This window comes from Aquarana catesbeiana, linkage group LG04, assembly GCF_042186555.1.
Source record: "Aquarana catesbeiana isolate 2022-GZ linkage group LG04, ASM4218655v1, whole genome shotgun sequence".
NCBI classification, from domain to species: Eukaryota; Metazoa; Chordata; class Amphibia; order Anura; family Ranidae; genus Aquarana; species Aquarana catesbeiana.
In genome coordinates this window covers 336,533,482-336,549,127 of record NC_133327.1, presented here as the reverse complement: position 1 = coordinate 336,549,127, position 15,646 = coordinate 336,533,482, and the positions used below count along the sequence as shown (strand labels likewise).

The 15,646-nt window shown below is 41.5% G+C and overlaps 1 protein-coding gene across 1 annotated transcript in view; it reads left to right on the top strand.

The window, feature by feature from the left end:
• The window catches only part of MDN1 (midasin AAA ATPase 1), a 455,945-nt gene extending 444,057 nt beyond the window's left edge, over positions 1 to 11,888 (top strand). Inside the window, 8 exon segments of the mRNA XM_073628928.1 lie at positions 43 to 129; positions 2,735 to 2,850; positions 3,140 to 3,314; positions 3,407 to 3,480; positions 3,687 to 3,801; positions 3,885 to 3,948; positions 10,220 to 10,362; positions 11,043 to 11,888. Coding sequence (XP_073485029.1) covers positions 43 to 129; positions 2,735 to 2,850; positions 3,140 to 3,314; positions 3,407 to 3,480; positions 3,687 to 3,801; positions 3,885 to 3,948; positions 10,220 to 10,362; positions 11,043 to 11,231 — 963 coding nt within the window. The 3' untranslated portion in view covers positions 11,232 to 11,888.
• The last annotated feature ends 3,758 nt before the right edge of the window (positions 11,889 to 15,646 follow it).

Here is a 15,646-nt window from a genome sequence, read left to right as displayed (position 1 = left end):
GCACTGTATATCTCCACTTTACACTTTATTTGTCTCCATCAGACCCCTGAAAACCCGGAAGAGCTTAGAAGAGAGCTTGAAAAGCAGCTGGAAGAGTGGCAGACGCATCCTATTGGGGATGCGGAGGAGGTGGGTAAATTGAGTCTGAAGTCTGTTTTTGTCCCAGTTTACCACAAGGTAATCATGGATCTGTCCCAAGGACAGCAAGGTGAAGCATGAGGGAACCAAAAAATATTTGCAATTATTTTCTTTTTTTTTTTTCCCTTCAACCAAATTTCTGTTCTGAGGGGAAGAGGGATTGGGGAGTTGAGCTTGCATAGGATACTAGAGGGATGTGAAGACCCTCTCTTGGTAACTAGCATATAGCCATCTCTCATTTTCCTGGAAGCAAGAGAAATCTAATGGTTTGTTGCACAATAGCTTTAATAGATTTCATAGAACTTCAAATGAGAGCACATAATTTTCACATTTGTTTGTACTGTTTGGGTATAAGCAATTACTCTGTGATAGTATTGAATAACCTTTATAGGACTTTTCCAACCCACATTTCTGTATGGATGTTTTGTAAGTAAATAAGTCTTATTTTTCAACTTTACCAGACCAAGCTGTCCCAACAAAGTAGCAGTTAGAGGGTTGAGGCAAACCATTTAACATGGACAGGGGTGCTTACAATGGTCAGCTTTTATTCATTTATGTAAAAACTTGATCCCAAAAGGGACAAAAACTGCTGTAACTGCTTATGAAGTGTTAGTTGGAGATCAGTTTCAATTTGTTAGTAAAGTTTATTTAAATCTGCTAGTCTAAAGCTGGCCATACACGGACTGAAATTCAGCCGGTTCAGCAGAGACCAGCCAAATTTCGATCCATGCGTTGCCCCTGTGGTTGAACAGAAGTCGATCTAAAGATTGACTTCTGTTCAACTGCCCTGTCAGATAAAATCTGCTCAATCAGCACTGTAAGCAATAGGCTGCAGCACTGATCTGTCCATTCTGACTGTCAGAATACAACATTGCAGTGGAGAGGATTTATTTGAGGTGGATGGGAGAATTGGTTCAGATTTTTTGGTCAGACTGCTGGCTGAAAAACAAAAAGAATAACCCCTTCCCGCCGAGCGTACACAGATGTGCGTACTCGACTTTCAGGGGTTATACCGGGATGATGCCTGCAGCTGCAGGCATCATCCTGGTACCGTTTTGTAGAGCCGGCGATCAGCTTTCCAGGTATAACAACCGATGCGGCTAAAAGCTGCTTGGCTGTTATACCAGAGGAGCGAGAGGGGACGACCCCCCCCCTCCCCCTGCTACTCTTACCGGGCCTCCCGATCACCAATCCGCCCCCTCCGGCGGCTGCTGACAGTCTGGAATGAAGGCTTCGTTCCAGCCTCCTAATTGTAAACGCGGAAGTGACGTCATAACGTCACTTCCCGTTTACTCGGCTGCCAATGGCGCCGTTTTTAAAAATAAATATAGAGTATTCAGAATCGCCGAAAATGGCGATCTGAATACTGTGAAGTGCAAAGGAGGGATCGGGGGTCTTTTAGACCTCCGATCCCTCCATAAAGAGTACCTGTCACCACCTATTACTGTCACAAGGGATGTTTACACTCCTTGTGACAGCAATAAAAGTGATCAAAACTTTAATTTTTTTTTAAACACAATTTATAAATATAAAAATAAAATAAATAAGAAAAAAAATTGTTTTTAAAGCTCCCCCGTCCCCGCGAGCTTGCGCAGCAAAGAAAACGCATACGGAAGTCGCTCCCGCATATGTAAACGGTGTTCAAATCACACATGTGAGGTATCGCCGCGATTGTCATAGCAAGAGCAATAATTCTAGCACTAGACCTCCTCTGTAACTCTAACCTGGTAACCGTAAAAAATTTAAAGCATCGCCTATGGAGATGTAAGGTACCGTAGTTTGTCGCCATTCCACGAGTGCGTGCAATTATAAAGCATGACCTGTTTGGTATCTATTTACTCGGCGTAACATCATCTTTCACATTATACAAAAAAAAATGGGCTAACTTTACTGTTTGGTTTTTTTAAAATTCATGAAAGTGTCCCTTTTTCCAAAAAGTTGCATTTAAAACACCGTTGCACAAATACCGTGTGATAAAAAATATTGCAACAATCACCATTTTATTCTCTAGATTCTCTGCTAAAAAATATAAATAATGTTTGGGGGCTCTAAGTGATTTTCTAGCAAAAAATACGGATTTTAACTTGTAAACACCAAATGTCAAAAATAGGCTTAGTCTTGAAAGGGATAAACCATATATGGTCAGCTTTACACTGAACCATGCATGGCTAGCGTTACACTGTCCTCTGAGACAACCTCAGATAGGAAGTGTTACTGGCTTGGTCACCAGGTGAAATAAGGGGGGGGGGGGGGGGCCTTCAATGAAACTAAGGTAACCACCACATCTGATGATTGGTAAACTACAATATATTGCATTTTTGGGTTTAATACCACTTTAACTCTGAACCTAACTCTCAAAAATATGTAGCTTTATCAGTATGCAATGGATGAGAACGCTATCACCTACACTGTAGGTTGTGATTATTTCAGCCCAGTAGCTGTGTAATACTTCATGGTAGTGTGAACGAGAGTCAGGAGTGTTCTTGCAGACAAATGTCATTGCTGCTGTTCCCTAGAGAAACCTTTTAAATTGTGGTTTTGCATTCCATGGCTTATGTATGTGTAACAACAAGCTGCTATTTCTCGTTTGTTTTAGGAGAAAGCAGCAGCTGAAATGTGGCAGAGATACCTCCTGCTCACTGGTTCTCTGTCTCAGCAGTTGTGCGAGCAACTGAGGCTCATATTGGAGCCAACACAGGCAGCCAAGCTGAAGTAAGTAAAATGTTATGTTCACGTACAAAAAAAAAAGAAATGTAGACCATTTGTAAACAGTGGACCTTGTTACCTAGACAAAAAAAAATGTTAATCCTTAATTTATGTTGATGTTTAGCCTTGAATTTGGGTTTTCTACTGTAACATTGCTGACATAAAAGCAGCCTGTTACTGTTTGGAGAAATCCTTTAATATCCCCTTACACTAATATAATACTGTTTTTAACTGTTTGACAAATAACTGGTTAAATGGAGCCTTGAATCTCCTAAACATCTGCTTCACTCTATAGAGGGGATTATCGGACGGGAAAGAGGCTGAATATGCGGAAGGTGATTCCATACATTGCCAGTCAGTTTAGAAAAGACAAAATTTGGCTGAGGAGAACAAAACCCAGCAAGCGTCAATACCAGATTTGTCTAGCTATTGATGATTCTGCCAGTATGGTTGATAACCATTCTAAACAGGTAATAACTCCTTGGTTGTGTACTTCCGGCACATTTCTCCCAGTGTGGTGTTATTTTAAAAAATAATTACAATAATTTCCTTCCTTTTTCAGCTGGCATATGAAGCATTAGCTGTGATTGGAAATGCATTAACTCTACTTGAAGTTGGACAAATTGCTGTATATAGGTTTGTATCTGCCCTCCCCTAGTCACTTGTCAAATGTTACTTTTGGTGTTAGAATATTACATTTGCAGACAGAACCCAGCACTAGAAAAACAAATTGACTAAATTATGTAGGCAAGATTAGCTCAACTTGATTAGCCTTTAAGAAAGTAAAACAAACTTGTTTGTAAACTATGGTCAATCTCACACTAACCGTGTCTTACATTTAGTTTTGGAGAGAGCGTCAAGCTTTTACATCCTTTCCATGAACAATTTAGTGAGCAGTCTGGATCCAGAATCCTCAATCAGTGCAAGTTCCAGCAAAAGAAGACTTTGCTTGCCCAGGTAATAGAGCAGAATGTTTTGGTTAGGAGGCTGGCTTTTTGAGGTGTGTAGTCTAATGTAAATACTTTTCTGTTTTTGTGCAGTTTTTGGAGTCCTCAGTCCCCATGTTTGAAGCTGCACAACGGTTATCTCTGGGCACTAATCCAGGTGAGCTCCATCTTTCACATATGAGTAGCTGAAAGGAATGTGAAGGCAATGTAATTAATCTTCATACCATACCATGGGTCAACTTTAAATTGTGTTTACCATAGCGAGTAGTAATTTTCCAAGTGTTAAGAGATACATACACCTGTCAGAAATCTGGAAATACAGCCGTGGCCAAAAGTTGTGAGAATGACACAAATATAAATTTTCACAAAGTCTGCTGCTTCAGTGTTTTTAGATCTTTTTGTCAGATGCTACTATGGTATACTGAAGTATAATTACAAGCATTTAATAAGTTTCAAAGGCTTTTATTGACAATTACATTAAGTTAATGCAGAGTCAATATTTGCAGTGTTGACCCTTCTTTTTCAAGACCTCTGCCACATCCTGACTGATGGCAGTCCATTCTTGCATAATCATTGCTTGGAGTTTTTCAGAATTTGTGTTTTTTTTGTTTTTTTTTTTCCACCTGCCTCTTGGGGATTAACCAAACATTCTCAATGTAATTAAGGTCTGGGGAGTTTCCTGACCATGGACCCAAAATATAGATGTTTTGTTCCCCAAGCCACTTGGTTATCACTCTTGCCTTATGGCAAGGCGCTCCATCATGCTGAAAAAGGCTTGCTTTGTCACCAAACTGGATTGGATGGTTGTGAGAAGTTGCTCTTGGAGGATGTTTTTTACCATTCTTTATTATATAGACTGTGTTCTTAGGCAAAATTGTGAGCGAACCCACTTCCTTGGCTGAGCAGCAACCCCCACGTGAATGGTCTCAGGATGCTTTATTGTTGGTAGCTTACCTTTTCTTCTCGGGCAAGGTTTGTTCCAGATGCCCCAAACAATCGGAAAGAGGATTCATCAGAAAGAGACTTTACCCTGGTCCATAGCAGTCCAATCCCTGTACCTTTTGCAGAATATCAGTCTGTCCCTGGTGTTTTTCCTAGAGAGAAGTGGATTCTTTGCTGCCCTTCTTGACACCAGGCCATCCTCCAAAAGTCTTCGCCTTATGCCCTGTACACACGATAGGATTTTCCGATGGAAAATGTGTGATAGAACCTTGTCAGAAATTCCGACCGTGTGTAGGCTCCATCACACATTTTCCATAGGAATTTCCGACACACAAAGTTTGAGAGCTTCCTATAAAATTTTCCAACAACAAAATCCGTTGTCGGAAATTCCGATCGTATGTACACAAATCCGATGCACAAAGTGCCACGCATGCTCCGAATAAATTAAGAGACAAAAGTTATTGGCTACTGCCCGTTTATAGTCCCTACGTACGTGTTTTACGTCACCGCGTTCAGAACGATTGGATTTTCCGACAACTTTGTGTGACCGTGTGTATGCAAGACAAGTTTGAACCAACATCCGTCGGAAAAAATCCATGGATTTTGTTGTCGGAATGTCCAATGTCTGACCGTGTGTACAGGGCATTACTGTGCATGCAGATGCACTCACACCTGCCTGCTGCCATTCCTGAGCACGCTCTGCACTGGTGGTGCCCCGTTCCCACAGCTGAATCAACTGTAGGAGACGGTCCTGGCCCTTGCTGAACTTTCTTGGGCGCCCTGAGGCCTTCGCAACAATTGAACCTCTCTCCTTGAAGTTCTTGATCCGATTAAATGGTTGATTTAGGTGCAATCTTAGTAGCGGCAATATCCTTGCCAAAATCTGATCAGACATTTTTGTAATTATTAAATGCAGAGGTAACCATTTTCTGGCAATCGTGTGGGCTCCCAAATCCCTTTTATCAGGTTTGCAGGACCCCTTACACGCTTTACCCTTTAATTGCTCCCCAAGGGTTAGAATAGCGTTGAATACCCCACCTTTATCTACTGTTTAGGGGCACAGACCTCCATTTACTTCAGATCAAGGGAGGATTTTCTGCAGCCATATTTGGACAGCAAGAACAGCTCTGGGGGGGGGGTTGGGGTTCAAGGGCTTGAAACGGCTGTAATGCAAATGATGGTGCTCTCCATCCCCTCCTCCCTATTTGAGGAAGGATTAGGTGTTGAGAAATTCCTCAGGAAGAGGTAGAAGCTGTTAAGGATCAGAAATACTATGAGGAAAAGCCCTCCCGGAGGAATCTCGGGGTCCAGGGACTTCTCAGATTACCACGATGGGCTTTCTGACAGATTTTCTCTTAAAGTGGTCATAAAGCCTTATGCCGCATACACATGGTTGGAATTTCGAACAACAAATGTTCGATGTGAGCTTGTCGGAAATTCTGACCGTGTATAGGCTCCATCGGACATTTGTTGTCGGAATTTCCGACAACAAAATCTTGAGAGCTGGTTCTCAAATTTTCCGACAACAAAATCGGAAATTCCGATCGTGTGTACAAAATTCCACACATGCTCGAAATCAAGCAGAAGAGCCGCACTGGCTATTGAACTTAATTTTTTCTCGGCTCGTCGTATGTGTTGTACGTCACCGCGTTCTTGACGTTCGGAGTTTCCAACAACATTTGTGCGACCGTGTGTATGCAAGACAAGTTTGAGCCAACATCTGTCAAAAATAAATCCAGGTTTTTGTTGGAATGTCCAATCGTGTGTACACGGCATTAAAGTGATTGTAAAGGCAGAAGGTTTTTCATCTGAATGCATACACATAAAAAGCCTTCTGTGTGCAGCAGCCCCCCTAATACTTACCTGAGCCCCAGCGATGTCCATGAGTGCCTCGTCCGTCTGGATTTCTCCCTACTGATTGGCTGAGACACAGCAGCAGCGCCATTGGCTACCATTGCTGTCAAACTCAGCCAGAAGCAAGGGGGCGGGGCCAGGCCGTGGTTCCATGTCTGAATGGACACACGGAGCTGCAGCGGGGCTCAGGTGCACCCATAGCAAGCTGCTTGCTTTGGGGGCACTCAACATGGGGGGGGGGGTTGGGTAGGAGCTCCAGTCAGGGATCCAAGAAGAGGAGGATCTGGGCTGCCCTGTGCAAAACCACTAGACAGGGCAGGGTAAGTACAACATGTTTGTTATTTTAATAGAAAAAAGATGAGACTTTCCAATCACGTTAAGGTTTTTCACCTTAATGCAGTAAAGTATTTTTGTGTTTTTGCAGTAAGGGGTCGCCGCTATCAATAACCTTTTGCCTGTGTACGGCCCCCAGGGTTTTGACTCTGGTTCTGGGGTTTTTGAGGACCCCGGTTATCTTGGCGACTTGCTTCAGAAACAGACGTCCAATGTCTAGGTAAAGGTGCAAGTCCTAGAGAGGTTCGGCTGGATGCTGAACCTTCAGAAGTCTGCCTTGGTTCCGCATCCAGTTCCTGGAGTACTTGATAGAGCTCCTGGCATGGAAAATTGCCAAGTAAACGTACTCAGTTGAATCCAGGAGAATAGGCTGTTCATCTGGAGTTCTAAGAGATGTTTCTGCCAAGGGTGACACCAGACTGAAGATAAACAAGTAAAACCAACGTAGGAGGATTTGTTTTACCTGAGACCAGTCACTTTACTGGGGATATATGAGGGTTTACAACCACTTTAACGTTCAAGGAGATATTTGAATTGTATTTACTAAATCAGCCCCTGAAGACCCATTCAGGGGTGTACGCCACTTTTACACTGCGGTGCTTTACAGGCATTTTAGCGCTAAAAATAGTGTTTGTAAAGCGCCTCTCCAGAGTGAAAGCCCAAGTGCTTTCACAACAGAGCAGTGCGCTTGCGGGACATTAAAAAAAAAGTTCTGCAAGCAGAATTTTTGGGCCGGTTTAAGAGTGGTGTATACACTGCTCCTAAAACGCCCCTGTCCATTGAAATGAATGGGCACCACTGCCAAAGCGCTTCGGCAGCGTCACTACACGGGCAGTATTAACCCCTTCTTCGGCCGCTAGCAGGGGTTAAAAGCGCCCCGCTAGCAGCCACTAAAACTGCGGTAAAGCGCCACAAACTAGCGGCGCTTTACCACTGACGTGCTCACTGCCCTTAGGCTACTTAATTATTCAACATGTATCTTGTATAGGGCCCTCCTTACAGCACCCTGTGCATTTTTGGGACCTCAATCCTGTTCTCTGCCCTGCAGAAACCACCATTTGAGCCCATCAGGAAATTTCTTTACAGGGGTGCTATTTTTAGCCCAAAAGAGCCTGAAAAATGCCCCAGTGTGAAAGGGGTCTTAGTGTCTCTCTTCTAAGGAGCCTTTTCTCATTCTTCCACAACAAGGTAGTCATACGCCCAAGATTATCTATTCCTCCTAAAGCGGTAGCAAGCTTCTACCTCAGGGAAGACCTAGTCATGCCATCTTTGTGCCCGGCTCTTAAGCAACCAAAGGTGCTTGCTTTTCACTGTTTAGATGTAGTCAGAGCCATGAGAGTCCACCTCAAAGAAACAGCTTTTATCCGGAAGACAAAACTCCCTATTTGTCCTACCCTCAGGAACTTGTAAGGGGAAATACTGCTTCCACCATTCACTAGCTCCTCCTCCGCTTTTACATGCTCACTCCACCAGGTCGTGGGTGTTTCCTTGACTCTGAAGGTATGTCTCCAACATGTCCCCCCTATAACCTTACCATAAAATGCTTGCCAGTAGGGTTGTCCCGATACCGATACTAGTATCGGTATCGGCATCGATACCAAGCATTTGCCCGAGTACTTGTACTCGGGCAAATGCTCCCGATGCTTCCACCGATACCTGGACTGTCAGCGGTGATCAGCGTGTGGGGGAGTTACAAGCTTCTCACCCCGCGGCTTTCAGCTGCTTTAATGACATACAGCGGTGATCGGTGCTTGTAACTCCCCCACACACGATCACCGCTGACTGTCACCTCATCCCCCTTAGTCCCCCTCCGCTGTCCTGCTCCGTTGCTTTGTCCCCCTCCGTTCCTCTGACCCCCTCCGCTGTTCCCCTCCGTTTCTCTGACCCCCTCCGCTGTCCTCCTTCTTTGCTCTGTCCCCCTCCGTTTCTCTGACCCCCTCCGCTGTCCTCCTTCTTTGCTCTGTCCCTCTCCGTTCCTCTGTACCCCTCCGCTGTCCCCATCCGTTCCGGCTTTCCGCTGTTCCCCTCTCTCTTCCTCTGTCCCCTCCGTTCTGCTGTCTCTCTCCGCTGTGTGAATGGATAGAGTCAACTGACTCTGTCTATTCACATAACTGAAACATTGTAATCTCCTGTGATTACGATGTGTCAGTTTATGAATGGAGAGGAGCCGCTGTCTTCTCTCCATTCATTCTCAGTACAGCTGAGGCTGCAGAGAAAGGGACTGGGGAATCTCTATCCTCTGTCTCTTTCTCTGTCTCAAGGGGGAGATATCAGAGGTCTGTTAAGACCCCTGATATCTCACCAAAGCCCCCCAACAGGGCTGATTAAAAAAAAAAAAAAAAAAACACACACATAGTGCAATAAAGAATAAAAAAAAAAATTAAATTGTAAAAAATAATAAATGTAAATGAAAAAAAAAAAAAAAACACACACACCGTTCACTCCCCCCCCCCCCTAAAAAAAAAAAAAAAACCACTGTCACGTGACATTAAAAAAAAGTATCGGTATCGGCGAGTACTTGAAAAAAAGTATCGGTACTTGTACTCGGTCCTAAAAAAGTGGTATCGGGACAACCCTACTTGCCAGTGTCCCAAACACCTAAGGGTAAAGCCTATAAACCAGGGTCTATGAATACTCAACCATTTGTCTTGTATTGTACTCCAAGATATGGTATAATTTATAGGCAAGTCAACAATTTATTTTTTCCCCCCCCTAGGTCTAGAAATACTGTCAATTTTAATTAAAAAATTTAGCAATCCCCTGTAATTAGATATTTGGTCAGGATGTGATTTTCCTTGATTGTAGCTTAGGTAATGTCTTACAGTAGCTCCTTTTAAAAACAAAAAAAAGCTGGGGGCCGAGTATATACTGAAATTCATAGAAAGAAATGAATGCAATAGTAAAGCTTTTTTTTTTTTTTGTTTTTTTGTTTTTTAACCTGCTCCCTGTAATGGCTTTGCACAGAGCAGCCCCAATCCTCCTCCTTTTTGGGTCCCCCACCGGCATGCCTGACTCTATCCCCACTCTCGTTGAGTGCCCCCATAGCAAGCTGCTTGCTTTTAGGGGTCACTCATGCATGCTTGCCTCGTCTCGGGAGCCATTGAGGAGGGAGTGAGTCTGGAGAGCCTCTTCTGCCTTTTACAGCCATTTTTATTCTCTTTCCCCACTTCAAAAGATGAAAAAAATGAGTACTAGCCATAATGCAACTTTTTTGGAGTGTTATTCTTCTGCCCACAGTTCCAGTATCAATACTAGTGTTTTGGTGTTACTGATGTATGCATTTTGTATTTTCCTTAAAGAAACTGCCCAGCTCCTCATAATTGTGTCGGATGGAAGAGGAATATTTGTGGAAGGAAAGGATCGTGTCACAAATGCCGTACAAGTAGCCCGCAATGCAAACATCTTTATTATATTTATAATCTTGGATAACCCAACGTCCAAGGTAAAACCAATATCTCTAAGGCATTTCGCGTGTTTTGTTTTTTTTTTTTTTTTTCATTTTTTTATTGAAAATGTTATGTACATGTTTTTTTAATCTTTTAGTCTCTGGGACTAGCTAAACATTTATGTAGACTATGCCATTTTATTATTTCCCGGGCAAACATCTCTGTGAAAGGGAGTTATCTACCTTACGCCCTAAACCATACACAACCTAATATTTTCAATGAAGCACAGCTGGAGAAAGGAGCACTTCATGAGGTGACAATTTTTTTCCTTCCCCTATTGTTCTCTGCAATATGGAGGCACATTGGACATTAGTAGACCTTGAATATTAGACTTCCAAAGTACCCTAGAGCACATTACTGAGAGCAACCTTTTCCCCTTTCTCTACTGCCACCTTCGCAGTATATTTGCCACAAGATTTATTAAGATTAAATTTAGACACCTGCCTTATTACTGCTTTCCTTACTGTGGCCCTTGTTTATTCAGCTAAATCTTAACCATGTCCGAGAAGATCTTGTCAATCATTTACAAGTGATGCAACTTAACCTATTATATTTTTTTACACCCACATCAAGATATGGCCACATATCTTTGTTTATAATTTACATATTCAAATTTTAACTGATCTACATGTGCCTTCTAATTTGATCGTTTAACAAGTCTCTCTTGTTTTTTTAGGATTCCATCCTGGATATAAAAGTGCCGATTTTTACCAATCCGAAAGAAATGCCAAAAATGATATCTTATATGGAGCAATTTCCATTTCCATTCTACATCATTCTTCGAGATGTGAACTCCCTTCCGGAAACCCTTAGCGATGCCCTCAGGCAGTGGTTTGAATTGGTGACTACCTCAGAGCATGTGTAATCTATGTCTTCATACGTGCACAGCAGTCTGAACTTTACACCACTTGTATGGATAAGAGACCAGAAGAGGCACCAAGGACCCTCATACAAAGCAACATCCTGCAGTTCCATTGAGTTTTTCTGTGGCCTGCAGCTCAGGTCAAGTCATTTCAGCATTGCAACAAGCTCTGCACTCAGTGACAAAATGTACCTCTTGGCTTAGATAAATCACATACCTCTAGCAAGTGGAGGAATACCGTCAGCTTTCCCTCTATGTACGTTAACAAAACACTGTATCATACATCTTTCCCACTGCTACATGCAGTAAAGACTGTAAAGTAATATAATATGTAGAGGCGTAGACCATGTTTGTATCTCTTTCTCGTTCTAAAAAAAACAATAATCAATGTTTTATTATTGTTTTTTGTTTTGTTTTTTTTAGTAAGCCAAAGTTCACTTAAACATTTGATCAGAGACCTGAAATATTTCTAGTTTAGTTGTGGCCTAAATTGTCTATCCATCCTCTGTGAAATGTATTGTTGTAAATGGCGACATTATACTGTGAAGTCTGCACATTTTGTATATTATTATTATTAGGACGTAAAGGTTTGACAGAAATCTACAATACTGTTTTTCTATCCTAATAGCTATGCAGCCTAATAAAGATCATTCTTAATAATTTGACTTCTAATGTTGAAAACACGGAAAGTGGCCATAGTACAATCAGTTTTAAATAAATATATTTTGTTAACCGATTGCCAAGGATAGATGACAGTCCAGATTTTCCAGCATTTGGCACAGCGATACAGAAATAAGAATCCTGGTTTCATTTTCAGCTCTGCATTGCAAAATTACAGTTGGATGCTGATTGGTTGCTGTGCGGAACAAAAAAAGTTGGCACATTTTGCATATAAAAGTTGCTAGCGGTCAACTATCTAAAGATTTTGAAAACTTGACATATGGTGAAGACTTAAGGAGGCCTAAGGAATTACAGAAACAAAAATCGAATTTTAGAAAATAAGACATTTGCTTTGCATTACATTTTTCTGATGACTATAGGTGCAGTCTGTCAATTTTCAGAAACCAATGACATAAAAAAAAAGTGTGGATAAGAAATTTTAGGTAAACCTATGCTTTGCTTTAATTCCCCTTCCCCAATCAGTACTGTCACATGAATTGAGTGCAAACCTCTGTGTAAGCTTTTTTTTTTTTTTTTTCTTCCCTAAGAGTCACAATACTTGGTGGCTGCTTCTGTTTCCAGCAGTCGAACATGGTAATGGGAGACCAAAGAAAATGCAAGAATGTGATATGGGGGGGGGGGGGTTGCGATAAACCTGTTGGCTTTGCTCTGTAAAAGTACAGTTTCTTCTCTTAAAGATGCATCTTTAAAAACTAGACATTCTGTAACAAATTCTTGAGGGTTTCTCTAAATTCTAGTCCTCAAGACTTGGATCACCACTTGAGCACACTGCTGTAAATATACCTGTATGACTTAACCTTGAGTACCATGATTCCTGGTTCAGTGGTGACTGTACATTCTGTGTTTAAATGTGCAGTGTTTTTTTTTTTTTTTTCCTGTTTTACATATATAGTGCTCTGCATCACAGCAGGTTACTCAGATACTGACAACAGCCTTTCAGACCTGATACCATGATACTTCCAGCCTCTATATTCCATTTTTTTTTGCCACCTCACTGATTGCACTAGAGACTTATTCCACTTTGTCAGTGTCATTCATGTCCCTTCTTTTCACATCATTTGTAGCTTTCCATGCCAATATTAAAACAAAAACATTTATTTTCTTTAACCAATACAAAATTCGTCATACAAATCTTCAGTTCTCTTATTCCCCCAATAAACCCCGTCCCCCATCCTCCTCCCCCACCCCTCCCCCCCCCCCCCATCTCCGTGCACACTTGTTTAATGACATTCTCTTTAACCTAATCTGATTTTCAAACCCTCAGTAATACTCCATGCATTTTTAAAATCCTTCCAACTTTGCCAGATGTTTTCCCCTACTGTTGCGGCCTCCCCTCCATACCCTCCTTCCTCCATAAATCGAATACCTTCCACTGCATCATCCCACTCCCAAATTGATGGGCATTCTGCCTTTAGCCACTTTTTTGGGATAATCTTTTTTGCCGCGTTTAGCAGGTGTGGTACTAGAGAATTTTTATACTTTTTGACCTCCCCTCCTATTCCATGATGCAACACTAACCAGGGGTCTGCCTTTACTTCTATCTTTGTTATTTCTTTGACATACCCCAAGATTTTTTCCCAGTAATTTTTAATTTCAGGGCACTCCCACCATATATGGGTCATATTGCCTATTCCTTTACATCCCCTCCAGCATTCCGATGTTTTGTCCTTTTGATATTTACAAGCTTTATCTGGGGTGACATACCAGCCAGATAAAATTTTATAATTTATTTCAGCGACATTGGTGTCTATCGACGAACCATGGGTCAGTTCCATTACTTTCCTTAACCTATTACTATCTATCTGCAATCCTAATTCTTTTTCCCATTTTGTGATAAATGGTGGTACCTCCTCACTACCCATTGTCAATCCTATCTTATAAATTTTAGATATTATGCCTTTGGTATTATTCGCCAGGCAAAGCTTTGCCAAATCTGATTGACAAAATGGCTTAGCTGAAGGTATCTCCAACGGTCTAACACCCATGTTTCTTTATTATGCTCTAATTCGTGAAGTGCAACAATCTTCCCTTCTTTTATTATATCTCTCAATAGCACTCTTTCTTTTTTTTATCCAACCACCACCAATTTCCTTTTTCCTCAGGTGCGAAGTAATCATTTTCCCAAAGTGAAATTAAAGGGGAATTATATACCTTGTTTACTTGTTTATATATTGTGTCCCAAGCTCTGAGAACCACTTTTGTCAGTGCATGTGTGTTGCCATCTAATACTCTATAATGTGGAGGATTCCAAATTATGTGTCCTAAATGTGCCTTACTCAAACAATTTTCTATATTCACCCATCTTTTCTGTTTATTTCCTCTGTTCCATTCTATCGCTCTAGACACCAATATCGCCCTATGATAGCCCTGAATATCTGGCATCGCCAGACCCCCTTTCTTTTTTCCTGCTTTAAAATATCAAACACTCTAGCCCTTCTATTCTTCCAAACTGTTTTCATGATAATTGATTTAAGTTTTCTAAAGTAATACTGGGGGATATCTAGTGGGAGCATCTGTAGTTTATAGATGATCTTAGGTAGTAATACCATTTTTATAGCATTTATGCGTCCTAGCCACGAAAATGGTTTATTCATAATCCTTTTACACTCAGCTTTTATTTCCTCTAGCAATGGAATGAAGTTTGCTTTGTAGATCTTCACTAATGAGTTTGCCAGCTTTATGCCCAGATATTTTATTTCTTTTTTCCAAATAAAATTGAATTCCTTTTTTAGCTTACTTTCCTCCTCCTTACCCAAATTAATATTTAAGATTTGTGATTTTGCCGAGTTTATCTTAAAGTTTGACACTTCCCCATACTGTCTCAAAACTTTAAGAATGTTTGGCATTGTAATTCTCGGCTTGGTTATAAAGAGCAGAATGTCGTCGGCATATGCCGCGACCTTATGCTCCTCTTCTCCTACCCTGAAGCCCCCGATATCCGGATCCCCCCTGATCACCGACAGCAAAGGCTCCAGGGAAAGGATGAAGAGCAATGGGGACAGGGGACACCCCTGTCTCGTCCCATTTTCCATTTCGAATGCCTCTGAAAGGGAGCCATTAATTTTTATTGAGGCCGTCGGATGGTTATACAAAGCACTTATCCTATTTATCATTTACGGGCCCATTCCAATGTATTTGAGGGTTTGGAACATGAACCCCCAGTCTACTCTGTCAAATGCTTTTTCGGCATCTATAGACAAGAGTAGACCTGGGGGTCCCTTGTCTTAGGAGTAAACCCCACTTGGTCTGGATGGATCCATTCGCTCATTCTCTCTTTCAACCAATTTGCTAATACTCTAGCATACAATTTTACATCTGTATTGATAAGTGATATAGGTCTATGGCTCGAACATATCGTGGCATTTTTTCCTTCTTTTGGGATAACCGTGATCTCTGCTTTAAGGGCCTCTCTACTTAACTCAAATTCTATGCCCAAACCGTTCATATATTTGCAGAGTCTAGGGATTAAAATATCTTTACATTTTTTGTAATAAACATTAGTAAAACCATCTGGGCCTGGGCTTTTTCCTACGGCTGATTCAGTTAATGCTCTATTTATCTCCTCTACCGTTTTTGGGCTTTCTAAGTTGTCTTTGTCATTCTCTATCAATTTAGGGAGGTTAGCTTTATTTAGGAATTCTACTATCTTCTTTTCCTGTACTCCATCATGCCTTGTATTTTTGCCTACTGAATATAGATCCTTGTAATATTCTCTGAAAGATTCACCTATTTCCCTT